At 43.4% G+C, this 27,900-nt stretch overlaps 1 protein-coding gene across 1 annotated transcript in view; it reads right to left on the bottom strand.

Moving 5' to 3' along the window:
- The window catches only part of FAM124A (family with sequence similarity 124 member A), a 79,315-nt gene that overhangs the window by 20,212 nt on the left and 31,203 nt on the right, over positions 1-27,900 (bottom strand). Inside the window, exon 3 of the mRNA XM_036301038.1 lies at positions 12,103-12,842. Coding sequence (XP_036156931.1) covers positions 12,103-12,842 — 740 coding nt within the window. The remainder of the gene's footprint in view (positions 1-12,102; positions 12,843-27,900) is intronic.

The raw sequence follows: 27,900 nt of genomic DNA, 5'->3' as shown, positions 1-27,900 counted from the left end.
AGCTCTGCTGATCCTGGGGCCATGAGGCCTCTCGACTCCGCTGATCCCAGTGCTGGGAGGCCTTGTGGCTCCGCTGATCCCGGGCGGTGAGGCCTCGCTGCTCGGCCGCTTCAGGGCTGTTTGGCTTCGCTCCACCACTTGGAGCCTGTGTATGCAAATTAACCGCCATCTTTGTTGGCGGTTAATTTGCGTATCGCCCTGATTAGTCAATGGGAAGCGTAGCGGAGGTACGGTTAATTACCTTTTTTGTCTTTCATTAGATAGGATTGTTGTTCATCTTATTGTGCCTAATTTATAAATTAAATATGATCATAGGTTATGTATGTATAGAAAAAGACATATTAAAGGGCTCAGTACAATTTATGGTTTCAAGGGTCCACTGGGGGTCTTGGAACATTATTCCACAGACAAGGAGGGGCTGCTGTATAAGTGATTCTCATGCAGACAGTTCAGAAAAAACAACCCTATACATATTTTGTAAAATATATATTATGCAAAAGCAGAGGAATGCACTTAAAAACTAACAGGATAATTTCTTCCATACAAGGTTTATCTACATGTTTCTAGATGTTTTTGGCCTGTGTCTTAGCACAGTAACTAAAAATCCTTAGGTTTTGAAGATTTAATAAAAAATATTTTGAGAATCAGATTTAGCCTCATATTCCAAGTTTTAAAAAGCAGGTTGGACCAATTTTTCATCCTCCTCATACAACTGCCTAATATACTATATAATATTTTTACATCTATTATTTATTATATGACTTTCCTGCTAGAATATACATTTCACAAGGGCAGGGATTTCTGTCTGTGTTGCTTGCTGCTGGCTGTATTATGAGCATTCTATAAATTGCCTGAATGAACAACTGGTTAAATTTAGGCATGATATAAATTCCCATTACCTAAAGATTATAGGTGCAGGTTGATGTCAACAACTGCTGGAAGGACTAATTATGGTAGCAGATGCTGTTGCACGACTTTTCTTTCTTTTTTTTTTAAAATATATTTTATTGATTTTTTTATAGAGAGGAAGGGTGAGGGATAGAGAGTTAGAAACATCGATGAGAGAGAAACATCGATCAGCCGCCTCCTGCACACCCCCCATTGGGGATGTGCCTGCAACCAAGGTATATGCCCTTGACCGGATTCGAACCTGGGAACCTTCAGTCCGCAGGCCGATGCTCTATCCACTAAGCCAAATCGGTCAGGGCGAGGACTTTTCTTATTTCAAGTGCCAGCATGAGGGCAGCAGCACATGATGGAAGCCGGAGCGCCTGTGTGAGCAGAGGCCAAGGAATGGGTAACACAGGGGGCAGGCCACACTCCTCCCAAGTAGGTGGCCTCGTCTTTTAGCATGATAATACTCAAGTTTCTGCCCACACTACTTTCATTCCTACTTGCAGACATTTTATTATGGGGTTAAACTTACAGCATTGCAAATCTTTAGTCCACATGGCCCATAAAGGCCTTAACACCTCCTAAAGCAGTGGTTCTCACCCTGTGGGTCGCGACCCCTTTGGGGGTCAGACGACTCTTTCACAGGGGTCGCCTAAGACCATCGGAAAACACATGTATAATTACATATTGTTTTCGTGATTAATCACTATGCTTTAATTATGTTCAATTTGTAACAATGAAATTGGGAGTCACCACAACATGAGGAACTGTATTAAAGGGTCACGGCATTAGGAAGGTTGAGAACCACTGGTCTAAAGTTTAGTTGCCAAGTTCTGGCATAAACAAAAAACTGCACATGCTTCCTTGGAGCATTACTGAGCCCCCCAACTCAACGGGCTTTGGGGTCAGATGGGAGGACTCCTGATCACTAATGCATATTAAAATGCAGCTATGGGTACCCAATTTAGGAGTAGAGAGCATTGTTTTTGTTTTATATTTTACCTAGTATATGATAGCTAAAAGCTTAATATGCTAAGTGTCCGGTCAGCCGGTTGGCCGTTCAACCAATCAAAGCGTAATATTCTAATAATATGCTAAGGCCACTTAACCGCTCACTATGATGTGCACTGACCACCAGGGGGAAGACAGTCGACCAGTCGCTATGATATTCACTGATCACCAGGGGGCAGATAGTCAACTGGTAGGTTAGCTTGCTGCTGGGGTCCGGCCGATCAAGACTGAGTGAGATAGGCCAGACACACCCTGGAGCCCTCCCACAGTCCCTCCCCAGGCTCTGATCATGCACCGGTGGGGTCCCTTGGCCTGGCCTATGCCCTCTCACGATCCGGGACCCCTCGGGGGATGTTGGAGATCCGGTTTTGGTCCGATCCCGCAGGCCAGGCAGAGGGACCCCACTGGTGCACGAATTCGTGCACCGGGCCTCTAGTATTCTAAATAAAAATCTGACAATATCTATGCAATGGACTCTACTGATGAAAGGTACCTAAAACTAAAAATGGCTGAAAACATGTACACCTTTCTCCAATGTTTTATTATGAAACTTTTTAAATATAAAAAAGTTGAAAGAATAGTACAAGGATCAGTTTAGACACAATTATTTTGTCTTACTTCCTTTATCTACATATGTATAGATATATTTTATACATTTATACCATTTAAAATAATTTCACTTATTTATATGAATACATATATGTATAATAGTACTTATATGTAATAGAATCTATATGCAGTTTTTTGAACCACCTGAAAGTAATTTGTGGCTTTCCTAACACTTTACTCCTAAATATTTCAACCTGCATTTCCTAAGAATAATTTAAGTAAATCCTATGTATGTGGCTGAGATGGGAACATGCTTACATGTTCCAATAAAGCATCCTGAATTCTGGTTTCAGGCACGCAGGTGCTTTGTTGTGGTCTGGAGAGAGGCCCCTGAAGTTGGGACACCCTTAGCAGCCACCAAATTTAGCTAATAGTAGAGCCACCACTGTGCATTTGAACCCTTACTGGTTCACTTATTAGCTTTGTGGCTTGGGGCAAGTGGTATAGTAGCTGTAGTGATGATGGTGACGGTGATGATAATGATAATAATAATAATAACGAGGGCAACAGCAAACAACACTTAATAACCTTACTATGTGCTAGGATTTACTATTCTAGATCCTATCTCTTGGAATGATGTCACCAAGGTGATGACACAGGTCTTCCCTGATTTCGCTTCCCTCACAAGGAGAACATTTAACAACTACTAGCACAGTAGTGCAGTTATTCACGATTTCGCTTCTCATGGTTTCAGTTACCTGTGCTCAACTGTGGTCCAAAAAATATTAAATGGAAAATTCCAAAAATAAATAATTCAATAAACAATTCATAAGTTTTAAATTGTGTTCCATTCTGAGTAGCATGATGAATTCTCATGCCGCCCACCCCCCTCCCTCCCGGACATGAGTCATCCCTTTGTCCAGTATATCCACATTAGTCACTTAGTAGCCATCTCCATTGTCAGATCTATCGTCACTCTGCTTGTCTGCAGAGATGAGCTAGTGACTGTCTGGACAGAGTGTGGTGCACAGGCCTACCTGATTAGTTCCCCAAGTAAGAGTTCTTGTCAGCTTTGGGGCCTCCTATGTATGCAAGACCCTCTCCCCTGCCCCCACGGCTGGGAAGCTAATCCATAGCTCTAGCCACTGTTTACAGTCTCCACCCTGCTAAGCAGGAAATCAAACCAGAGCTCCTGGGCCTCTTGGTAGCCCACCCCGAAGCACTGATTACAGCAGCATTTGAATGGAGAACCTGATCAGTGGCTCTATGTCTGCGGAGCCAAGAAGGTTGCCCCGTCTGTCCAGGGAGCTTAGGTGCATGTTTGTCTGACTTGATGGTGAAATAAAGAACTTTGCCGGCCCCGGGGCTTGTTCTGCAGCTCTAACCATGCAGGGAAGGTAATTTATTGTTACACCCAAAAGCTCAATACATCCTCCAGCCCAATCTGACCTGGAAACCTAACCAGAGCTTCCGGGAGCCCATTTGCAATAGTGGAACTCAAGTGGAGAATCCAGCCAGCAGCCCTACTCACCTGTCAGGCCTGGGAATTTGGTGCATAGTTCTGCCTAATTTGGTCCTCAAACAAGAGCCTTGCCAGCTTTAGGGCCTGTCTGAGGGCCACATGGGAAAAAACTAATTTGGAAACTAATGTGCAGCCACACCACTGATGAATACAATCTTCAGCCTGCCCAACCTGCAGACCTACCGGAGCACACAGAAAGCTGCGCAGCCCATCTTGCAGCTGCTGTGGCAGTGGCACTGAACAGAGATCACAGCATGGGGTTTCCCATCTGCAGAGCAAAACTGGTGGCCCATCTGGTCAGCAAATTCAGTGCACAGGCTAGCCTGATTCGGGTCCCCAAACAATGAGCCAGGCAGACCTTGGGACTGTTCTGCTGAACCACCAGTGCAGGGGAGCTACTTCCTGCCCTGCCTACTGCTGAGTATAGAACCCAGGCACCAATGTCTGCTAAGCCTGAGCAGAGACTCTAGACCAGTGGTTCTCAACCTTCTGGCCCTTTAAATACAGTTCCTCATGTTGTGACCCAACCATAAAATTATTTTCATTGCTACTTCATAACTGTAATGTTGCTACTGTTATGAATTGTAATGTAAATATCTGATACGCAGGATGGTCTTAGGTGACCCCTGTGAAAGGGTTGTTCGACCACCAGAGGGGTTGCGACCCACAGGTTGAGAACCGCTGCTCTAGACAACCATGAAACAAATCCTACAGCCTCATTTGAAACAAAACCAATCCAACAGTCCTATCCAACTATTCTGAGCCACTGTCACCACCCTCCAACCCCCAACCTCAGAGTCCAGAAAGTGGCCCCACCCCAAAATTGCAAGCCCCATCTGCCTGAGAACATTATCAGCTGAAACATCCAGAACACCAAGCCAATAGGACTGGTGAAAAACTGTCTCTGCCAAAGTGAACCTGGGTAGGTGCGTTTCAGGTCTATGCCAAAGGATGCCAGCTTCTCTTCAGGTCATTATATCACAGGAAGTTGAGGTGGTGACAGACAAACCTGGGTTCCAATTTGTCCCCATGGGTTCCAATTTGTCCAAACTAGTGGAACCTAGACTTTTGGGGGGCACAGCTGTATCTGAGTACAATGTGGGAGACAGAACCCCTTTACATAATGTTCCAGAGGATCCAGGGCTCATTCTCTCAGCATGAAGCCAAAAGTCAGGTGAAAAGTTCCTTAAAGTCAAAGTAATATTTGGCCTTCCATTTGGGAGGGTGGAAGGCTGGTGATGGGAAAGAAAACTAATCAAAAGTCTGAAGCCCATTAAGGAAAAGTTTCCTTTTGTATGTTTTTGGGGATAAATGAGGAAGAAAAAGTGAAAAAAAGATTTTAAGAAAGCTGATACATATATATATACATATATATATATATATATATATATATATATATATATATGTATATATATATATATCTTTTATGTCAAACACTGGAAGAAAATGTACCAAAATGCTGTTATGGTGGTAGTAGTAGAGTGATATATATATAAACAAAAATACTAATTACCAAAAAATTTTTGGGTACTTTGGTTTTATTTCTTTCTAATAAAAATATATTAACATGGGAGGAAAACTCACTGGAAATTAAAGTTGAGTTATTTCGCCTGAGGTTTTAAGTTTAGGCCAACCTGACAGAGCTGTTAGGTCACCAAACAGGATTTGATCTGGATCTGTGGGACCTGAGGTCCAAACTCCCATCTGCTGGCTTCCAGAAAGTTTCTGCTTTAGTTTCCCTGTTTCCCAGCCCTGGAGGGAGGGGTCCCTCTGGAGCACACCCACTGCACCCCATTCTCCTGTACCATGGCTTGCACATGCCATAACCCCCTGGAATGATCTGAACCAGCTTGGACTTGGAGTACAGGGACTCTGTTGTCCGTCTTTGTCACCCTCCAGTACCATGTCTGGCTGAGAGGAGATATTCAAAGTTTTTGCTGACTGTAATGGCTCCCGAAAGCACTGGACTGTCTATTTCTGTTGCAGGTTATTCACAGGCATAGTTCGGCTGGCCTGTAGGAGACAGGCCCTGGTTGCTGGGAGCCACCTGCCACAATCAGACACAGCAGCACTTCCTTCCAGATCTACCGCCAACATGACCTCTTTGGAAGTAGAGCCCTATTCAGAACAAACTAAACCAGCTGAATGAGACAGGCAGGCCCAGGGGGAAAAATGCTCTCAGAACTGAGAGCAGAAAATATTGCTTAAAATTCCTCACTTTCCTCCCTCTGCCTCAAGGTCTGATTCCAGGTCCCACCAAGGCTTATAATAACAGTTCTCTTTGTCTTCCTAAAAGAAGATGCCTCTTTCTTCCAGGCTTGAAAGGGCTATGATGTCACTCACACATATTCTGCAAGAATATCAAACCCAGTTAATGTTTTGGGAAATCATTTCCTGGGGGCGACTTTCAAGCACCTGGGTAATAAGCACAGGTAAACTAGCCCAGCATGTGCAATGCGGTCTATGGGAAACAGCCGTTTTCTCTAGTCTGTACTGGGAGCCACAAACCCTGGGCTGGTGGAGCAAGCTGCCGTGTCCAGTGGCCTCCGGTTCATGTGGTATCTTCCTGCTTCCATGTGTGGATGCTCTAACCCATGGTCACTGGACCCCTGCCCCGAGATACCAGAGCCCAAGGGGGAGGAAGGACAAGCTAATGTCTGTTGAGTAGCCACTGTGCATTGGACATCAGGCTTGAAACTGGGAACAGGATAAGAACAGTTTCAGGAAGGTCTGCTCATCTTCTTACAACCTGTACTCTTATTTTATTTTAATTGAAAGTAATTAACAAACATTTTAGTTCCAGAGTACAACATAATGTTTATATATATAGTAATATGATCACCACAATATTGTGACTTATACTCTTGATGCTCTGTCCTAGGCCTCCTACTAAGTACAACTATAATATACTTTAAAAGTGAACTTGCCCTAGACCAGTGATGGCGAACCTTTTGAGCTCGGCGTGTCAGCATTTTAAAAAACCCTAACTTAACTCTGGTGCCATGTCACATATAGAAATTTTTTGATATTTGCAACCATAGTAAAACAAATACTTATATTTTTGATATTTATTTTATATATTTAAATGCCATTTAACAAAGAAAAATCAACCAAAAAAATGAGTTCGCGTGTCACCTCTGACACGCGCGTCATAGGTTTGCCATCACTGCCCTAGATATCAGTATAAAACATGAAGCAATGACTGGGTAGTCCTGCCTTAGCATATCCTATGCCGGATGCACATGCAGTAAGGGTGCTCAGGTAGCAGCACCAGGGAGCTGGCTACAAATGCAGGGTCTCAGGCCTGGCCCCAGACCTCTGGGATCAGTCTCTGAAGGTGGGTCCCAGGAACCTGTGATTTTTATACCTGCTGAAGTTTGAGAAGCACTGGCAGAAGGAATGCCCAGGTCATTACTGGGTTCATTGGAAAAGGACAGAGGGCAGCACAGTCAGGGTGGGTTCATGAGTCAAATGTGTCCAAGTATCAGTTGCTGTTGGTAATACTGGGCGTGACAGTTACCTGACCTAGGTCTGAGGGTGTGCAGAAAAACAAAGCAATCAAGTTAAAAAATGGGCAAAGGACCTGAATAGACACTGCTCCAAAGAGGGCATGCAGATGGCTAACAGACATATGAAAAAATGCTCAAAGTCACTAATCATCAGAGAGATGCAAATTAAAACCACAGTAAGGTATCACCTCACACCTGTCAGAAAGGCTATCATCATTAAATCCATGAACAACAAGTGTTGACAAGGATGTGGGGAAAAGGGAGCCCTTGTGGACTGTTGGTGGGAATGCAGATTTGTGCAGCCACTGTGGAAAGCAGTATGGAGTTTCCTCAAAAAAATGAAAATGGAACAACTTTTTAAAATTGACACTCCCATGGCAATTCTCCAAAGGAGAATGGCCTTCCATTCAGGCCCTTGTACTTATCAGGCTCCTCAGGACTAAGGAGATGTCAGCATATAGTCCAACTTGGCTGAGTCACAGGACATATGACTCTGTTCTTTACCAGTTACATGGAACAGGTCTACCGCGGGCACTCGGCTCAGAATAAAAAAACTGAGCTCACTGTTATTCACTATCTCCCGGAAGCTTGACTGAGAAACAGATTTTGGGAGGTTATCCCTCCCTCTAGGACTAAGCTAAGCCCCTAGGAGCTGCAGGTGGGGCCATCTTTTGCCCAGCCTCCTTTAGGGCAGTGGTTTTTCTGCACTAACTCCTGGCTGGGCCCCCTGCCCCCACTGCAGGCACTATCTAAGGAAAAGCCTTGTGAGTATTGCTGTAGCTATAGAGGTATGGTTGATGGTTGGCTGTTGACACCACTACGAACATGAGAGAACATGAGAAGGTGTGGGAACACTACTCCACGACTCAGAACCAGGGATACTTGTGCATCTAGAACATGTTTATTTTTACCTCACAGACTCTAAATCATATCATTGATGAGCTTCCATTTTGCTTTTGCTGCTATAAAACTCAAATTTGGGGCTTATTTCTGGAATCACATTGTCCAAGAGAACTTCCTTTCATGATGGAAATTTTCTGTATTTGTGTTATCCAATATGGTAGCCAGTAGCCACATGCAGCTACTGAGTACTTAAAGTGTGTCTACTGAATTTTAAATTTTATTTAATTTTAATTAACTTAAAATTTAAATTTAAATGGCCACACATGGCTAGTGACTACCAACTTACAGCACAGCCTCAGACAGCATATAGAAAATCACATGCATTTTGGATGTCACACTTGGTTTATCTTACTTTCCTATCAATATTTTCCTCTACCTCAAATCCCTTGGGTATCTAATAATATTTACTAAACTTATTGTGTAGTTTATATCTTTTTCAGCTATCTTAAGTCTTGTTTTAAAAATGTGAGATGTGCCCTAACTGGTTTGGCTCAGTGGATAAAGTGTTGGCCTGTGGACTCAAGGGTCCCAGGTTCAATTCTGGTCAAGGGCATGTACTTGGCTGTAGGCACATCCCCAGTAGGGGGCGTGCAGGAGGCAGCTGATTGATGTTTCTCTCTCATGGATGTTTCTAACTCTCTATCCCTCTCCCTTCCTCTCTGTAAAAAATCAATAAAATATTAAAAATAAATAAATAAAAATGTGAGCTCTACGTACAAGTACAAAAAAATTAAAACATACCCATATTCCCAACTTTTTAGACTAGGTACTTCTCCCCACCTTTAATGAAACATAGAGTAATATGTTCATTTAAGGCAGGGGTGGGGAACCTTTTTTTCTGCCAAGGGCACCTTGGATATTCATATCATCATTCGTCAGGTATGCAAAATTATCAACTTAAAAATTAGCCTGCTACATTTGATCAAACATTTAATTAACTCACCCCTAATACCTTGACAGGGCCAGACCAAATGATTTCGAGGGCCTTATATGGCCCCCAGGCTGGATATATCCCACCCGATTTAAGGGAAGGGAGTCCCAGGAGTGTCTCTGTGTCTGTTCTGTTTCTTCATCTGGATTTTGCTCACACAAATGTTCAATTTGTGAAAATTCACTGAGCTGTATATTTATGATATGTAAACTTTCTATATGATATAATTTATATTACCCTTCAATAAAAAGTAAAGAAAAACATATAAAGAGAACAGATTATGTTTATAGTCAATGTTATTTTAGTTCGAGGAGATGTGGATTCACAAACACAGACCTTGATTCCAGAAAACTACAGTTTAGTATTAATGCAAATTTCTAAGATACCTTTTTCAGAGGGATCTCAGACAACTTCTGATACCACCTCCTGCCTGTTCCTCTGAACTAGCAATGCCAAGAAAGATGGGGAGATGAGTTTCAGGAGTAGGAAGGCTTGCTTTCTATCTTATCATAGCTCAGTAAAAAACATTTCCAAATTCTTATAAGAGAGTGAGTAGCTCCCAGAAAAGAACCTCTCAGCTTTTCTCCTCCAGAGGAATTAAATGGGAGGAAGAGGTCTCTGAAATATGGAATGTTAAATCAGTGAGGCAGAATGAGGAAATAAAATACAATTTATACCTTGAGAAATTAAAAACTACCCAACAAAGATTTTTCTTCAATGTATAATTCTACCCAATCAAACAAAAGCATTTAATTAAAATTATAGTTAAACATGGAATTTGGGAAATATATACATTAATGAAAATGTAGATAAAAATGAGCTCTCTCAACTTCACCCCTCCTCCATGATCTAAATATCTTAATTTTGCTAAAGACTGAAACATAAATTTTTACTTTAAAAAGTTACTTAAAGAGATGGGCAGGTGTGTATCTCATGCTAGAGCAGAAGGTTGCTTTCTGTAGTGATGGAGTAACAACAACCTGTTCAATGGCCATAATCAAAATTTATGAGGGGGCTATTAGTCATTTCTGCCCATATTAATTTAACTCCTCGATATACTACTATTTTGAATAAAGACCTGCATTCCTGCGGCCCAAGATACAAATCTTTTTTCTTACTCTTTTCACACTCGATGCTGTAACTTCAAAAGCCTGTACCTGTAGAGATTTTATTATCATTTAAATGTGTGGATCCTCTTTGAAATATTTTTTCAATGGTTCCTTTGAGCAGAGTCTGGGCCACGCTTCCACACTTTGTTCTTTCACTTACGTTATTATAAGGATCAAGGGAAAAAAAATATCCTAATGATTATAAAAAGGAAGAGGTCCTTCAGAAACAATCACATTCATTTTGTTGGTTTTTTTGTTTTTTGGTTTTTTTTTGGTATAAGCAAAACTTTTCTTTAACTTTAACTTATTCAACTGCATTATATTTTGCATAAAGAATTGGCAGTCTTCAAACCAGAAGAAAAATTTTTCTCACATTTCAAAAGGGATTATAGAGAAAATATTAGCCAGCTTTTAGTTCACTGAATAAAAGAGCAATATTATTTATTTATCTGCACAGTTCAAAGGAAATTCTGAAACTTCTCTATTTTCTATAAATAGTAACTACCTCAAGGTGACCTTTCCGACTGGAGCAATGGTGTCCTGGCTGTTGTGTGAGTCAGTTGTCTGACACATGCCAAGTTCTCACTTCATTTTGTGATATGTGGATTACAGTTCTGATGTTTAATACCAAAACCAACAAAAACTGGAACGTTTCCTGTGATTCAAGTAACTACAAACAGCACCTTTCAAGACAATGGCCCCTAATTCGATATCAACTTTCTCCTTTCAGGTAACCAAAAGTGAAAACTGAGACAGAAGAGGATTTTCAGAAAAACGAATTCCTATATTCCTTGAACTGATGTACATGTTAATTCAAGAAAGCCTAGGTTTGGAAAGCATTTCTCAGGCAGGGCCAGGTGTAGGACATTCTTAAATCTATATGTTGAATTTTGAATTCTAGGGTGTAATTAATGATCTTGAAAGAGCGTTGGACACCCACTGGAAGGTTGAGAGGAGAAAGGGGTCCAGTAACTGAGCAAAGACATAGGCCATGGAAGGAACAGAATAGTCTACTGCATCCATTTCCTTAAAAGGTATTCACTCATTCCTTTCCAAGCGTTATGAAACCACAAGGTCCAAAGGCATCAGTTACTCATTGAAATGTTTATGAGAAAGTCATTTTTCAAGTGATCACTGAATTTTAACAACCTACTGCCCAGCAGTGGAAGGGTAGGAGAGGTGGCACCACAGTGAAGAAGAAAACAGGTATCATCTCTATTGAATGTAACATATTTCACAGTAGATGGGTTTTCCTTAAGTTCCTTTGTGGGACTGAAGAATACACTGGTAAAACTCCCTAAATGTGAGGAGTAGATTCAGGAATCTTTACTAACAAGATCCCTGGGATACAAGCTCATCTGAAATCCCCAGGAGCCACAGCACTTAGTGGGTGCTCAAACGCAGGTGGGTGAAGCGGCAGGGCAGGGATTGGCACTGCTTGCCTGGGCACATGGCCATACAGTAAAACGAAAAGAACCTACAGAAAGAGCCCTCCTCTTGCTTAGGTATTGTATGAGCTCCTTGACACAGTCTGAGGCCAGAGGGTCACTGATCCCTCCTGTTTCTTAACTCGTGGCTCTGTAACAGGGAGGGTTTCTGGCACAGCCGACCCACTTTTTCTCTGTGCCGCCCACACAGACAGGGAGACAGACAGACAGACTTCCCCCGCGGTACCTGCAGAAGGACCTTGTTCCCGTCGTGGTCCTCCGTCTGCCAACGCCCCTCACTGATGGGGCTGCAGGGGTTGGGCAAGAGGGGCACGAGCTCGCCGATGTCCTTGACTCGGAACTCCAGCACCGAGTTGTCGGTGGGGACGGGGTTCTGGTCACAGGGCAGCCTCTTGAGGGAGAACTGAATGTCCACATCCAGGCTGGAGAAAACGGGGAAGATGCAGAAGTCCGTCTTCCTTTGGCTGGGGCTCCGCCGGAGGATCAGCTCATAGAACTTGAGGATGTCGGCGTAGTTGTCATGGCGGCAGTAGATGGTGAAGCGCACGATCTCCCTGCCGTAGTGCACGGGCCGGATGGCCCACAGTGGAGTCCCGGGCGCCAGCGTGAAGAAGTCCTGGCTGCAGGGCAGGTAGGGCAGGAGCCTGCCGGGCACGCGCTCCGTGTGGTGGTGGCGCCAGGGCGGCCGCTGCAGCGCGCGGTGCAGTTGCAGGATGGGCTCGTCGCCGTACCCCTCCTGCAGGAAGAGAACCACCGCGAGGGCGGGCTGCGCCGCCTTCGCCTTCGGGGCCTTCCTCCGCCGCCGGGAAGCCCTCCTTTCGGAGACCCGGAACAGCTGCAGGTCCGGGTGGATCCAAGCCAAGACCCGGTCGATGGCCTCCTGCAGGGGCTGGGATTCCCCTGGGTCTGCGATTATGTGGATGCTAACCAGGAAAGGATCCTGTGGCTCCTCCACGGAGAGCTCACCTGGGAGCACAAAAAGAAAAACAAAAGAAATCCCCAAATTGTGACTGTTTCCTGGTGTCCTGCGGTGATGACATGCAAAGCTTTGGCAAGAAGAGAGGCTAAATTCTAACTGAACTGACTCCACAATTGTTATGATTTTCTGATGCCAGATTCATGTGCAAAAACCACTGTTGCAATGCCCTAGCTGCCAAAAGCTTAAGAACTTCTCGAAGTGAATGGCTCTCCAGTTGGGCAGTGTTAGGAGGACTTCGGTGCTGTCCTTCCTCAGGTTGCATGCACTTTCTATTGGGCAGTAGAAAGTCAAGTCCCCATTGACCTGGAAGGGACAACAGGCCCAACAGCCTTAAGTGTGTACCACTTAGTATTTCCTGAAGTGATGGCAGTGCCTGACCCCACAAATGTTCCTTATACCGCTGTACTCCCTTCGTTTGCTTATTTCATTGGTTTATTTTGTTCGCTCATTTAACAAACATTTATGGAATCCTTTCCTCATGCCCTTTGCTAGGTGCCGTGCTAAGCACTTTAACTGAGGCTTCCTGCCAACAGCGTCCTGTTGGTGGGGGTGGCCTGGTCATGATACCTTTGCTGCTGGAAACCCAGGGAAGAGCAATCCAGGGACAAGCACAGAGTCCTTCTGTCAGCGCTTACTGGGGCTGTGGTTAGGGGTGGGGGACTCGAGGTAGGACCATTACTGCCTGTGTAATGCTTTCTTTTGGGCCTCTCCTCAGGCCATGTCCACCCAGAAGCCCATACATCCTAACTGGGTCAGTTACCCTCAAACATTGGGAAATTTCAAATTCTAAGTGAGACGCTGACTGTTTAACGTGGCAACACTTTCCCGCAGGGTGAACAGTTTGTTGGCCACACTGGCATAATTATAACTCACAAATATTCAGCATATTTTATGAAATTACCTGATAAAAGTCTTGTTCTTTTAAAATATGGGCTCTATTTGCATTTATATAAGCTTTATGACTCATCCAAGGACAATCAAGAAATCTTTTTTTAAAAGAAATCTTTAGGTCTATTGTGACTTGGGGGGTCAGAGTCATGTAGAACCAGACCAGTTTTCACACACATGTCTCACAATGTCCCCTAGGGTGTTATGCATAGGGCATTTATGCAGTCAATAGCATTTAAGAAGTGTCAATAGCATTTAAGGAACCACAATCTTGATTAGTTCACAAGATGAAAGGTAATTTTTTGTTGTTGTAGGTAAACAAGACATTCCAAGTTAGCTTACAGATCATATGCACCTGTAATAACATGGTTTTAATTTTGTTGGATCAAAAGCTGTCTGAATTTTAATCCCAACTTTGACTATTAGATATCTCACTTGGAAATAGTTAGTTCAATTTGTTGTTACCTTCTTTCTCATTTACTCATTCATTCACACATTTCTTGAGCAATTTATATGTACTAGCACTGGAGAGATAAGGAAGCTGGTGCCACTGAGTACTATGGAAGTCCACTTACATAGACTCTGGTGTGAACAGTGCACCCTTAGAATTGTTCAGTGCATCGTCTGCACAGTCACAGGCAGTAGTCCTCTAAAAAACATGATTTAGATGGGAAGCACAGATGTAAAATATTAAAATCAATTTGATAGGTGCCTATAGAGTAGTATCTTAGGCAGGAGTTGTATTCTAAAGTCACCATGAAATAAAAATTATGCATAGACAATATTACCACTGAAAGCTCTTGGCTTTCCAATACAGTACTGACTTGCAACAATAAGGCCAGAGAGATGTTCCTTTGATTAAAAACTAGGTGAGGTAACAGCTTGCTTCATGGCTGTGTTTTAAAAGAATAGTCTTGTATCATTAAACACTAGACACCCCGTCCCCACTCTCTCTTCTTGCATAGGCTGTGCCTTTCACTCTACAAAAAGATTCTGAGAACTCAAGAGGCTTCTGGAACCAAAGATAACTAAGGTTAACAGCAGAGTCAAGTCTTAGTACTCCCATGATCATGGAGTAGAATGGTAGATGGAATTACCTGAACTTCCTGCCCTCCCCCCTCTGGCTGAGCATGTATCCTCACACATGCGTGAGCTAAATATGAGCACTTAGTACTTACCTGTACTAAGTCTAAAAAGGTTAAAATTGACTCCAAAGTGATTAAAAATAGCTCAGTTTTGTGTCTTTAATGTAACTCAGCCTTGAATTTGCAAAAAATAATAATAATAATAATAATATGAGCACAATGCAATTCCAATTTACTATCATGTGACAAAGGAAGGGGCAACTATTTCTCCAGAGGGCTTCTGAGGCACCATGCGAGTGGATCTTAAAAGGTAAACATCTCACTTATGATAACTTCCAATGTGGAGGAGATAGCTGTGGGAAGAGGAAAGACTATGAAGGCACAGAACTCTACAAAAAACAAGCATGCTTTGAAAAGGGTGGTAATTCTGAAACATAGCAACAGATGAAACAGGAATAAAAGAGATTGGAGCCAAGTTGTACAGGGCTTCAGCTCAATTTGGTAGTGTTAAGTGGCAATGGAAAAGCTTTAATAAAGGGATCTTGGGATGAGGTAAATTACAGGCAAAGTAAGAAAAACGAAGACAAGTGAAGAATCTAGACAAGAGATAACAAGGATTTGGCAGTGCATTACTGGCCCTAGTTCTTTATCCTGCCCTCTTTGCTCTCTGCCATGTGACTTTGTAGTTCCTCCCACTAAGAGGGTGAAGTGTGATTCTTCACTCTTTGATTTTGGATTAGACCATATACCTAGGTTGGCCAACAGAAAGAGTCAAGAGTGACATGTTTTGGTTTGCCTTCTTGTGCTTCTAACATTTCCATGAGAAAAACATACTCAAGCCAGCCCACTGGTGCCAGAAAGGAGGATAAGAGATTCGAGGAGCAAAGGCACCCCAGCTGAGCCCACCTACATCAGCCAACCTCAGACATCCAAAGACACCCAAAGACACACAGTATGAGCCACCCAGCTAAGCTTGGTCTATATGAGCTGACCCAAAACACATGGAAAATAATAAATGACTGCTATTTTAAGCCACTGTTTGGGGGTGATTGTTACACAGCAATATTATAAATGCAGGCAGAGTCACTGGTGTACGGAAGGGCATGAATTCAGAAGCTATTTAAGAGGCACATGTGCATGGGGGTGGGGAGCAGGAAAAGCAGAAGTGTATATACCTTGATACTTCCAGCTTGAGCAAGTGGTCTGATGTTGATGTTTAACTGAGTTAAGAAATATTTAGAAGAAGGGTAGGTTTGTGGGGAAAGATAAGAAGTTCCACTTTGCCCATGTTGGCTTGAGATGTCTGCATGACTTCTAGGAGAAATGTCTTGTTGGTAACTGGACCTGTGTTTTGCTGAATTTAAAGATGGGCCAGTTACCTTTAGGATATATTCCTATTTTTATGCAGTTATCTCATAAGTGTGTGCCCCATATTCATCTGTATAAGGAAAAATTCATCATGATGGCTTTAAAAACAATCCAAATTCATGAATTATTATGGTTCTTTTCTTTGCTTGCTCTTTCTGCTCACCTGGCTACTTTCTGTCTCATTGAACATTATTAGCATCACTATCAGCAGAACTGCAGTAGAAACAAAAGTAGTGAAATGCAAACCACTGAAATTTTCCATCAGGCAGTAACTCCAGTAATCATCTGAAATGCACATTTCACTTTTCCGTGGTGCCTTGATCTCCCAACAGTGAAGACACTGACTATGCCAAACATTACTGAATGCTCAATGTAGATGGAAAGGGGCAGAAAGGCCTAGAACAATTTGAGGATGAAATTCTTTTGAGAAAATTACAGATGATTCCTGTGAGGGGAAAAAAGGAGACATGTTGCAGAAAGAATGTTTAGGAAAAGAGGCTGTCAGAGCAGTCAGGCAGTCCTGTTAAGATCCTGCCCCACACTCAGGGTGTGCATGTGGCCACAACTGTTAGCCAACACTTGTATGACATTCACTGTGGGTGGGCTGGCACGTTTTTAGTGTTCTACATGTATGAACTCATTTAATCTTCACAATAACACTAAAGGGGGGGCAGTGAATCAATTATTCTCCCCATTTTAGAGAGCAGGAAGTTGAGGCTCAAAGATGTACAGTAAGTAACCTTTCCTGGTCGCCCAGCGCCTGACTTTTTGGGCACAGTCACCCCACAGCTCTGCAGAGAGGTGTGTTCACGCTCTCTGCGGTATTTATTTCACGGCAGAATGAGCCACTGTCACTCTCCCGCCATCTCTGGCCACACTGCTGCTACTTCACCTCTCTCTACTGCTCTCCTACTTCCTTCTAACCGTTGGCTTCTCGGCTGCCAGCCAATAACTTCATGCCTTGGACAGCCATTTACATCTCTTTCTTCTGGCCCTGGGTTTCTGAGAAAGATTATCCAGAAACCACCTCCCCAATGGCACATGCCCAAGTGTTTAGATCTGAACACTGTCCTTGAGGGAAACTGAAACAGGCTAGCACTGCAGGTGGGTGTGACAGTGAAAGGAAAGCAGAAGAGTGACACAGAGCAAGTCTGCAGAGAGGTGTGAGCGGCCTCGGTCTGAAGAGACCTGGGGTAAGTAAGGGAGCCTCTGAGTCTCCCAGAGTTGTCAGGGAGCTGAGTGTCGCACCGCCTCTATCAGCTGCACAAAGGTTTCCCAGAGAATGGTAACAAAGGCCACACTGAGCCTGCACGGATGAGTGAATGTTCACAGCTTTGCTAAAGGGCAAGATGCCCAGCCTCAGAGAAGGAGGTGGGGCTGAAAGGCATTGGGCCAACCACCAGCTCAAGCTCTAGCCTCGGCAGTTCCAGGTGCAACCAACTGTCCCGACTCCAGAGCTCCTGCCTTTGCATGGTAAGAACCAGGGACATGTCAGTGGCTAAAACCCTGCCCAGAAGAGGAAGGAGAATGAGTAGTGGCATTAGTATGCCCTAGCCATCGCCAGCATGGGCCCAATGCATGTGAGCCTAAAATAAACAGGCTCCAAGAGCCACAGGATGCAGCGCCAAACTGTCACGGGTGCTAGGTTACACACGCCCCAGAGAAAATTGGCCTCCGTGGAGCTCGATAGGAAACTAAGTATTTGAGGAGAAGGAGAGAAAATGTGAATAATTAATTGTCATGCAAAGCCTCTCCGCCTCCTTGGAGAAGCAGAGACGCCATGACTGTGGGATGTGCTCTGCCTTTATCATATCTATTACATGTCTTCTCAAAGCCCTCAGGGAGCACATGTTCAGTTAGGGCCAGACAGACCAAAAATGACTGGGCGACAGACAGACCTCTTCGGGGCTGGTTAGAGGACAGGGGCTGGCCACACAATATTTAAAAGCTTTCAAATTAGATTGCGCTTCCCCAGAGGACAAGAAAGAGTGCTTCCCATGTGATTATACATAATTAGATTTTCCTTTCATAATGTAAAACAAAAACAACTTTAAGTACTGCATGAGTTCAGGCCTCCTATGAGGTAGAAAGTATACTATCAATCTGAGTATTTGTTACTTTCCCCCCTAATATTTCACTTTTCCTACATATCCTTTTTTTTTGGTCTCTAAAGTCTAGCATAAAATAATTTAGACAATAACAACCATGTATTAAGCTCTTATTATTTGCCAGACACTGTTCTAATACATGTATTAACTTACTTAATCTTTAAAACAACACCATGAGCCCTGGCTCAGTGGATAGAGCAATGGCCTGCGGACTGAAGGATCCTGGGTTTGATTCCAGTCAAGGGCACGTGCTAGAGTTGTGGGCTTGATCCCCAGTGGGGGGGGGGGGGGGGCGTGCAGAAGGCAGCCGATCAATGATTCTCTGTCAACACTGATGTTTCTCTTTCTCTCTCCCGCTCCCTTCCTCTCTGAAATCAATAAAAATATATTTTAAAAAACACACACACAAAAACACAACATGATGCAGGTGAAATGTTAACTGACTTGCCAAAGGCCATTTGGGGTCTTTCTTCTCATCAGTGTACTTTCCCGCCTCTTAGGTCTGCCCTCTTTATATCCATCCTGACCCGAACCTCAGGCTGCTTGGCTGGGCTCTGAAATTATGACCTAACTCCTTCAGGCAACATGGGCGGGAGATTCTGCTATGACTGGACTGACCATTATGACTGGGCAGTTCCTGGCAATCCCTGGCCTGCATGGATGTCCTAAGCTTGAGTGTGGTGGAGGAGACTGAGGTCCTTCTGCCTGTTGCCATCCTGATGCTGGATCTGCACTGAGCATCTCAATGCTGCCTGCACCGGGACCCCTCGCCGTCACTCTTGCCTCCTGGGGCTTCACACAATCCTTGCCTACAACACTGTCTCTAGCTGTCCGGTGCCTGCCATACTGGCCCTCCTCCAAGAGTTGGCAAACTGGTATGTCCCCAAACACACTTCCTTCCAAGCATTAGGCATAGCTAATCGAAGGTCCAAGTCTCTCATTCCAAAGGGAATGCCTTACCGATCCTCAGCATAGGACAAGCTCAGATATCGCTTTCTAGAATTTTTGGGCAATGATTGATGTCACTGTCATTTTATCCATAATATTATCACTGATAATTTGCAGTTCAGATGCAATGGTTTATTTAATCAAGGACTCTTTATTATAGACATATTATGTGCTAGGCGCTGTAGAATATAGTGATGAATAAAAGAATCTCTGCCTTCCTAAAATGTATAATCTAGTGGGGGAGATGGACAATAAACAAATATATAAAATGAAGTAGGGAGCTGAGTGCAAGAGACACTTTACTGGATGGACCCATGTTCTATGTGGGCGTAATAAGAGGTTTCCAAGGCAGCAGTAATAACCATTTACCATCAACTGAATACATCCCCAAGTAGCATTCTAGTGCCATAAGTACTGCCAGCACCTTTAGTATCCCCTGAGGAAGCTAACAGAGTCGGAACAAGGGTACCTCCAGCTGCAGGATGCTTGGTTTGGGGAATTTGGCCCTGGAGCCTGGTTTGAGACCCTCGAAGCTCATATGCATGAGGCCTACCAGACTCCTTAGAGGTTGAATAAAATTATTTGCATTTATAATGATACCCCACTCTGTGGCACTGAACAGTTCAGAGGCGTGGATACTTGGTCTGTCAGCCAGACCCACATGATCCAGTGGCAGTAAACCCAGGTGAGATGGAGGATCAGATATACAACACAGACATGCCCAGGGCACAGGCTGACACAGTGAAGAATGATTAGGTTAGAAAGCAGGAGGGAGAGGGACCTCAGAATGACAATAAACACAAAACCACTGCTTTGTGAGATGCCATAAGAGGGCCAACCTCCCCCATGAAGCCGCCTTCCCAGAATGCCTGAAATAAATGCTCTCTGAAAGGGCCTCTCAAATTCTTCCCCCGAAAGTCTATTCATCTGGAATATAATGAATAACCTGCCTTCATCTCTTTCTTTGCAGTTTTTTTAAAGCCAGTTCCTTGAACCTCTGGACTAATGGGGTGGGGGTGGGGTGAAGCAATCCCCGTTGCCCCTGCCAATACTTAAATGAAACCTCAGACTTTCTTAATTCTTAGTAATTTTATAACTTGGACAAGGCCGTCGGTTGGCCTGCAACTTTGGGCTGTGAAAGTAGCAAAGCTGGTCCCAGTGCTAGCTCCAATGTGAAGTCCAAGTTAGATGCAGGGTTGGGAATAGCGGGAACCTTGGGGCAATAAGGTGATATGCAGAGGTTCTAACATAATGGATCCAAACTGTGTTCGTCATGTAGAAAATAAGGTTCTCCTCTTCCAGTCTGAATTCACACAGCTTTCCTCTAATTGAAGAATGGAATATCGGCTGAAATGGTTAGACCCAAACCTGTATCTTCATTTGACAGAGGAGAAGAATATGGAATCTTTCTGCTCCTTGGCCCCCCTCTCAAGCTACTGGAAGAAGCATGGCTTTGCTATAACTGTGGTTATTGGACTTCCTTCTCAATTTCCATCACCACCGTGGAAACAATGTCAGGGATCTGGAGTTTCTTGAGCTCATTCTGGATGCAGGACACTTTAAGAAAAAAATACTATAGAAATGAAGGCAGACACTTCAGATATTCTGCATTTTCTCCCGCTTGGAAATGAGACATTCATTTTACTTTAAATATATTTCCAAGCTTCATTCAGAAACAAACCTCTGGTGAGAAGAGGAGGGGGAAGGAAGCAAGGGCCAGGCAATGAACCAGAGAGTAGTGACAAAGACACTTTAAATCCTGAGATAGCTTGACCTGAATTATGGAAGAGGACCAGGAGGTTGACAGGTTATTAGTTGGAGACTACATAAATGCAGCTGGAAACACTAAACATACCTACCATAGCTATTTAAGTATTTAGGAATATAACGATTTTGAAAATTTATGAGAAGGTAACACAGGCCCGACACACACCAATGTCCAATGCTTAATCATGTTCTAAGACTCTTTGTGCATAAAAGCTAAAGGGTTCAAAATGACTAAAGTATGTAGTATTTTACACAGAATGCTTTCTTCTACTCCGTAATTCTGCATCTTTCTAAACCACATTATGTCTTGTCATTTTCATCAGCAGCAAAGCATCCTAAGAGAGCCAGGACTTCAATAAAATTCTGTTGATTTGGACACGAGGCAGCAGGGCTTTTGAACAACAGGATTAGAATATCCATCTTGTTTTGAGAAGTAAAGTGAATTTATCAAAGCAAAACAGACACAAGAGGAGGATGTTAGCCAAAACCTGTTCCAAGGATTTGCTCACCAAGGAGCCCCAGGCTTTTCAGTCTTACACTAGAGCTGGCAGGAGGAATCCTCACAATGACAGTAATTAACATTTATTTTTAAATGGGATTTATTCTAGCAGGATGTTGAGAAATCAGATGAACAATGATTCGCTATTACAACCCTCCTAGGAAAAAAACACCATATATGCTTATAAAGCATACCTGGAATGCAGAGTAATCAGTGCTAGCAATGGAGGCACTGGAGCCTCTGGGCTCATTTTTGGGGAAGGAGCTAAAATTCAATAACATATTCAAATGCTTCGCCAATTTGAATATGACACTGACAAGTCCCTGGTCCTTGCTTCCATGTTTCCTTAGAATATATGTACCATGCAGCCTATTTGAAGAACAAGCTTACTGAACATGACTAGGGAATTAAAGGCGGGTGAGGAATCGGGTCCAACCCCTCATTTTACAGATGAGGTCAGACTACTAGCCCATGTCAACCAGTTAGTGGCAGGTCTAGAAAGAGAATGAACATCTCCCAACTCCCAATGTGGGGCTCTCCCTTTGCACTCGCTCTGCAGTGCCTAGTCCTGCTGACAGTCCAAGGACTGCAAAGCAGGAGGAAACATGGTCCCTTCCAGAGCCCACAGCCTAGCTGAGGAAGCAAGATGTTCACACCTGAGAAATAGAAGAAAAACATAAAATGGGAGATTTTAAGTTCTAAAGCAGGGGTCCTCAAACTTTTTAAATAGGGGGCCAGTTCACTGTCCCTCAGACCGTTGGACGGCCGGACTATAGTTTTAAAAAAAACTATGAACAAATTCTTATGCACACTGCACATATCTTATTTTGAAGTAAAAAAACAAAACGGGAACAAATACAATATTTGTATTTGCATGTGGCCCGCGGGCCGTAGTTTGAGGACCCCTGTTCTAAAGGATGTAGTGGATGAATGTCAGAGGTAATAACCAAAGTTCCCCTTTCCCACAATTTTCTTATTGCCTGTGGCCCTCCGCCTGCAGAGTCTGGGCTGTTTGTTGCTTCAGGGAGTGTGGGGGCAGACAGACCCATTAGTCAAGTTTCTGAATGCATGCACTTTCAAAATCACAGTGGAAGAAACACTCTTGAAGTCTCTCTATTGCAAGGCCTTGGTTTGGGAGAGAGAATGGAGGGCAGAAGCAGGTGTGATGCTGCAAGGGCAGCTCTTCCAGCTCAGGAGATGTCCACCTTGGGCTTCTGGTGAAAGAAGCAGCCTGGAAGGGACCTGACCGAAGTCTGGGTGCCAGAGGTTCCTGAGGAAGGATCATGCGATGGACTTCTCCTCTGCTGAACCCTGCAGCACTAGGATCCCGGAGCATAGCAGCTCTGGGCCTTCACTTGCCAGGGGTGAGCTGGCTACTCAAGACTGAAGTTCAGCTCAATTACAGAGAAATATAGCAGTTCTAGTTTTATACCTGAGCACGTGACTGTGAAAACTCTTACAGAGTTTTCCATGGATAGCATTAAATGTTATAATCCCATTGATGGTGATCCCTTAAGCATGCCATTCCATACAAAGACTTCCAACTTCTGAGTCTAGGTTACCTGTGATCCCCACACATTTTAGCCAAACTATGTTCAAGCCATGTTAAATATGGAACTTCAGAGGAAGCCCAATTCTTCTGAGAGTAGACAAAGGAAAGACTTCTCACAACTATTCTGGTTACAAAGAAGGAAAAATCAGTCTTCCAAGCACAGGTGGAACAGCTCAGCTTCACTACCTTTTTGTACCAATAACAATGTCATAAGATGGCAGGGTGAGCTAAAAATAAAAGGGGAAGCAGGTGGAATATACTTTCCATTTTATATGCAGTGTGTTGTACAAAACAAATTTAATAAATGCAAGGAAGGAGAGAATGTTTACAAAGAAGGAAGGAAGACTGATGGGATCCTCTTCACCTTTCTAGTCTATTCTGAATATTGTACCCCTTAGTGGATATGAACGTTTTTTTTGCACAGTATCCCCCAAATACTTCCAATATGTTACCCCTCAGAGATTAATGGCAACAATACTGATGGTGAAGAAAGACAGAAATTGTCTACTGGAGTGGGGAATGCTTTCCACAAAGTCTGTGCAGAGCACTGATGACTTTGCTGAGGCTGATGTTGCCTCCTGAGGTGGGAGCATGAAGTGGTACCTTTGGAGTATGAGCTGGCCATAGGGATCAGCAATTTTACTTGTAGGAATTTATTCTATGGAAATGATGAAGGATATAAACAATGACTTAGTACAAAGATATTCCTGGCAATGCCGTTCATGATAGTGAAAAAGTGAACGTAATCTACAGGACCAACAACAGGGCACTGGTGAATAGAGTCTGCTGCAGAAAGATCTTAGTGCAATACTGAGATATTCAAACTACTGCAGAAGTTTACTAATACATAAAGATGTTCACAACATACTTAGTTAAAAAGGAGAAAATTAAACTATAAAAATTTACCATACCATGTTTGGATAATAACATATGTCTATATGACTATAGATACTCAGAAAAAAACCCTATAAAGGTAGACACCAAATTATAAATATTGGTTCTTTCTGGATGGTAGGGTTCTGAGTTTTCTTCTTTTTGCTAATCTGTATTTTATGATTTTTCTATATTGAGTATACATTGTTTGGATAATAATAATTATTTAAAATTGAGAAAAGCACCAGGCATATCAGGGGAATATGCAGTGGCAGCTTCTCACTTTTGTTCCTCTCTGGGGGGTCCTGACAACCCTGGTAGACCATGTCACTTAAGCTTCTCAGGGAAAATATGGTATAAGAAATCTGCCTTCATTTCTCTTTCATATCCTGGATAGAAAGAGACACCCTCTATGTAGGTGAAGTCACACAATTAAATCCCATCTTTAAAGCTAGAAGGACTACATCATATTTTTTTGAAAACAGCAGCAAAGCATCAAAGGAGTTGTCCATGTGGTATACTTCCTCAGCCTTTGATTTCCTGACGCATATCTTTGGTTATTGCTTTTTTTCTTATTAACTATGAAATAGTAATATTTTTTAGTTTTTCAAGTTCCCATTCAGAGGATTCTGAACATATAAACCCAAATCACCAAGTCTACATGCACTTACACTTTCAGCTTCACTGGTTTCATTCTTCTCAGAGGTTTCATTTGCAACTTCCATGACACCTGCTTCTCAAAAAAGCCCCAAACAAACAAACACCTCTAGCTCGCCTGATAAAGGACAACTGCCATGTTTTAAGATAAACCACAGTTTTCTTCTTTTAAATTATTAATAGAATAATTTAAATATTTATCAAGTGAATATATTTTTCCTCTAGACATTATCCAAATCCTAGAGTTTACAAATTATACCATCAAAAATTAAACTCTAAAAGTATGAAATCTGGATAAACCTCATCTACTAGGGATGATTTAAGAGCAATTTTACTCCTCAAAACTGCAGCACAAGCAGCTCACCTGACTCAGGAGGTGTTGAGCAGGGCTGGGGTCCTGCATTTCTACCAAGCTCCAGGCTGATGCTCATGCAGAGGTCCCTGGACCACACTGAGTAGCAAGTTTTCCAGGAGCAACTTTATGTGCTCTACAGGCTGAGAGTGCCTTTTCTGGGCAGCTGACGAAATGTGGAGTGAGCAGATACCCCGACTTGCACCAGCTGGTATTTTGTGGTTCTCAGGCTGTGACTAGCCTTCCCAGACCTACCCAAAATAACACACTCAGGACTTTTTATTAGTGTCACCTATAAGCTATAAGTTAAATAGCTCTAGCAGTAAGAGGAAGGTCCAGGAATACCAGTCTCAAACCTGAAGCCACACTTGCCAGAGAAAGCTTCAATGCTTAGGAGCATGGGAAGAGTCGCTGGCAGCAGGGCCCTCTCTCCATAGTTAGGGAAAGCTGGAACAAGGCCAGAGCATTCCGAGGAGGAGGGAAGCAGCCCTAAGAGTTCTTTCCCACACAGCTACAGGAGCAGCAGCTGTAGGTGTACCATATGCCCCCTGCCATGGAATGGGAAAGGTACGTCTGAGTAAAAGCTTTAATCCTACAGTCACTTTGGAAGGCAGAGCCACAAAGGAGGACAGATCAGACAAGGGAATCAGATTGATCCGTCCACATGTACAACATCTTAGTGGTTTGTGATGGGTCTCTGCAGCTATGGCTGCATGTCACAAAGGTCCGTGACAGCATCATCCCCCACAAGGCCGATCCTGAAGAGCCTGCTAGGGTTGCAAGGTCATTCCAGCTGTGCCACAGCTCACCCTGAATCTCCTTTGAGAACAGTTCTGCATGTGAACATGACTGTTGTGCCAAACATGATCTTAAACATAATAAAAATGGAAATAGTTCTTATTTGGGGTTCATTTTCTGGAAGTTGCACACTCAAGTGCTCCGAGCTCGAGTGATGGAGTAGAAACTCAAAATCCTAAATTTTCCTCCACTTAGAAATAAGTATACATTTCCCTGATGCTTTGATTTGCTTAATGTTGCCTGTTGGGTTTACAAGAGTAAATCAAACAATATTGTTAGTATTACTAATAAGCCCTTTGAAAACTGAGGAAGTAGAAAATAAAAGTAGTGATGGACCTGAACTGAGATACTTAAAATACTTGTCTAGTCTGTCCCTAAAGACCTTATTACTATCCATAGCTACCTCTGTTTACAAGGCTATATTCTAAGTTGCCAACTATGTGCTAATCACAAAATTAAGCATGCTCAATGGCTACAATTATTCTTCATAAGGGTTAATGAATAGACTTGAGTTTTGCCAAATCTTATGGAGTAAGACTCTGAAAGAGTATTTGCTCTGAAAATCATAATGAGGAAGGTACTGTACACAGAATAAAGTGTAAACTATGAAATTTACAAGTGGATCAAAGTTTAATTGGCTACTACCACCTCTTCCAAAATACTGATCTTCTTTTTCTTAAAAAATTTTTTTTTATTGAGTTCAGAGAGGAAAGGAGAAGGAGAGATAGAAACATCAATCATGAGAGAGAATCATTGATCAGCTGCCTCCTGCACACTGCACACCGGGGATCGAGCCTGCAACCCAGGCATGTGCCCAGACCGGGAATCAAACCGTAATCTCCTGTTTCACAGGTTGATGCTCAACCACTGAGCAACACTGGCCAGGCCTGATTTTTTTTTAGTGACATGATAAAACTGGCTCTAAAATGAATACTATTTGTCAATAAAGTATCATCTCCTCTAATAAAAACAGAAAGAAAATAATGAATATTTCATTATCCCAAATCTGAATTTAGCTCTTAGATATTGAGACACAGATCATATATATTCAAATATTCCCCATCAGTCATATTCTTCAGTATGTGATCATATCTTTTCAATGTGTTGCTTTTAAAGCTCCTTACATTTATTTATAAATTAAATCACAAGGGTTTATCTTTCCCTCCATGCTGAGGGGAAGCACAGATGTGGCCAAGGATACAACCAAAACATATTTTTCTTCAGTATCCTGAAACTGCAAGGAAATGTGAAACTACTGAGAAATGAAAGGGAGAAGACAGCATTTATGTGGAAAGATATGTCTGTTAAAAAAGGCAGCTTTAGGAAGCAATGAGGTCCTGACAGCAAGGCAGAACCGACAAGTCCCCACGGTGGCTCTGACCAGCTACAGGGTCTTGCAATTAACCAAGACACCCGACTTTCCTATTTGAAAGTCACCTGACCCTTTTAACTTTGATATTAGAGTGCGTCCAGCTGGACCTAGTCTGGGCTGCCCTCAAAGGCAGGTCGCTGAGCCTAAGGGGACAGAACTCCACTGGACTTCTGGGCTGTGGAAGCTCGGGGTCAGCAGGGAGAATGTAGGCAAAAAATGAGGAAGCCACTTGAGTCACTGGAAAGGCAGGCCAAGAAACAAGGAGAAGAAAGCTAGGGGGGAACAGGAAGGTAGGCTTTCTCTCCTCGCCACAGCAGCGAGAGGAGCCGCCCACGTGCCTGCCCACCTGCAGCGGATGGTTGTTCAGAGCTGCTCCAGCTTCGAGATCAAGAGGAACAACCCGAGTACAACGGAACCCAATCATCACAAGACCTGTAACTCCTTCCCCGCAAGACTGTGGGCCTGGAGCCGGCAGCCAGCAGCCAAGGCGTGGCGGCGATGGGCCAGTGAAAGCCACCACCTCCTAATGCGGAGCACCATCAACCAGGGCGCCAGCCACGCTGGGCGGCATCCTGCACACGATCCGCAAGATCAGGTACCGCTGTCACCTGCGCACGGCCTCCATCCCCAGAGCCAGCCCCGTCCGGTGAGGCTACAAGCCCGTGATGGTGAAGAGGAGGGGGGCCTGCCCCACCAAGAGTTCCTGAGCTCCCTACCCCCCAAAAAAGCCAACTTTCTTTTTAAAAAAAAAAAAAGGAAAGCAGGAATCTGAGCCTGG

The sequence above is a fragment of the Myotis myotis genome, unplaced genomic scaffold (genome assembly GCF_014108235.1).
Source record: "Myotis myotis isolate mMyoMyo1 unplaced genomic scaffold, mMyoMyo1.p scaffold_m19_p_3, whole genome shotgun sequence".
NCBI lineage: Eukaryota > Metazoa > Chordata > Mammalia > Chiroptera > Vespertilionidae > Myotis > Myotis myotis.
Note: the sequence above shows the minus strand (reverse complement) of the source record. Positions and strands in the feature narration are given on the sequence as shown.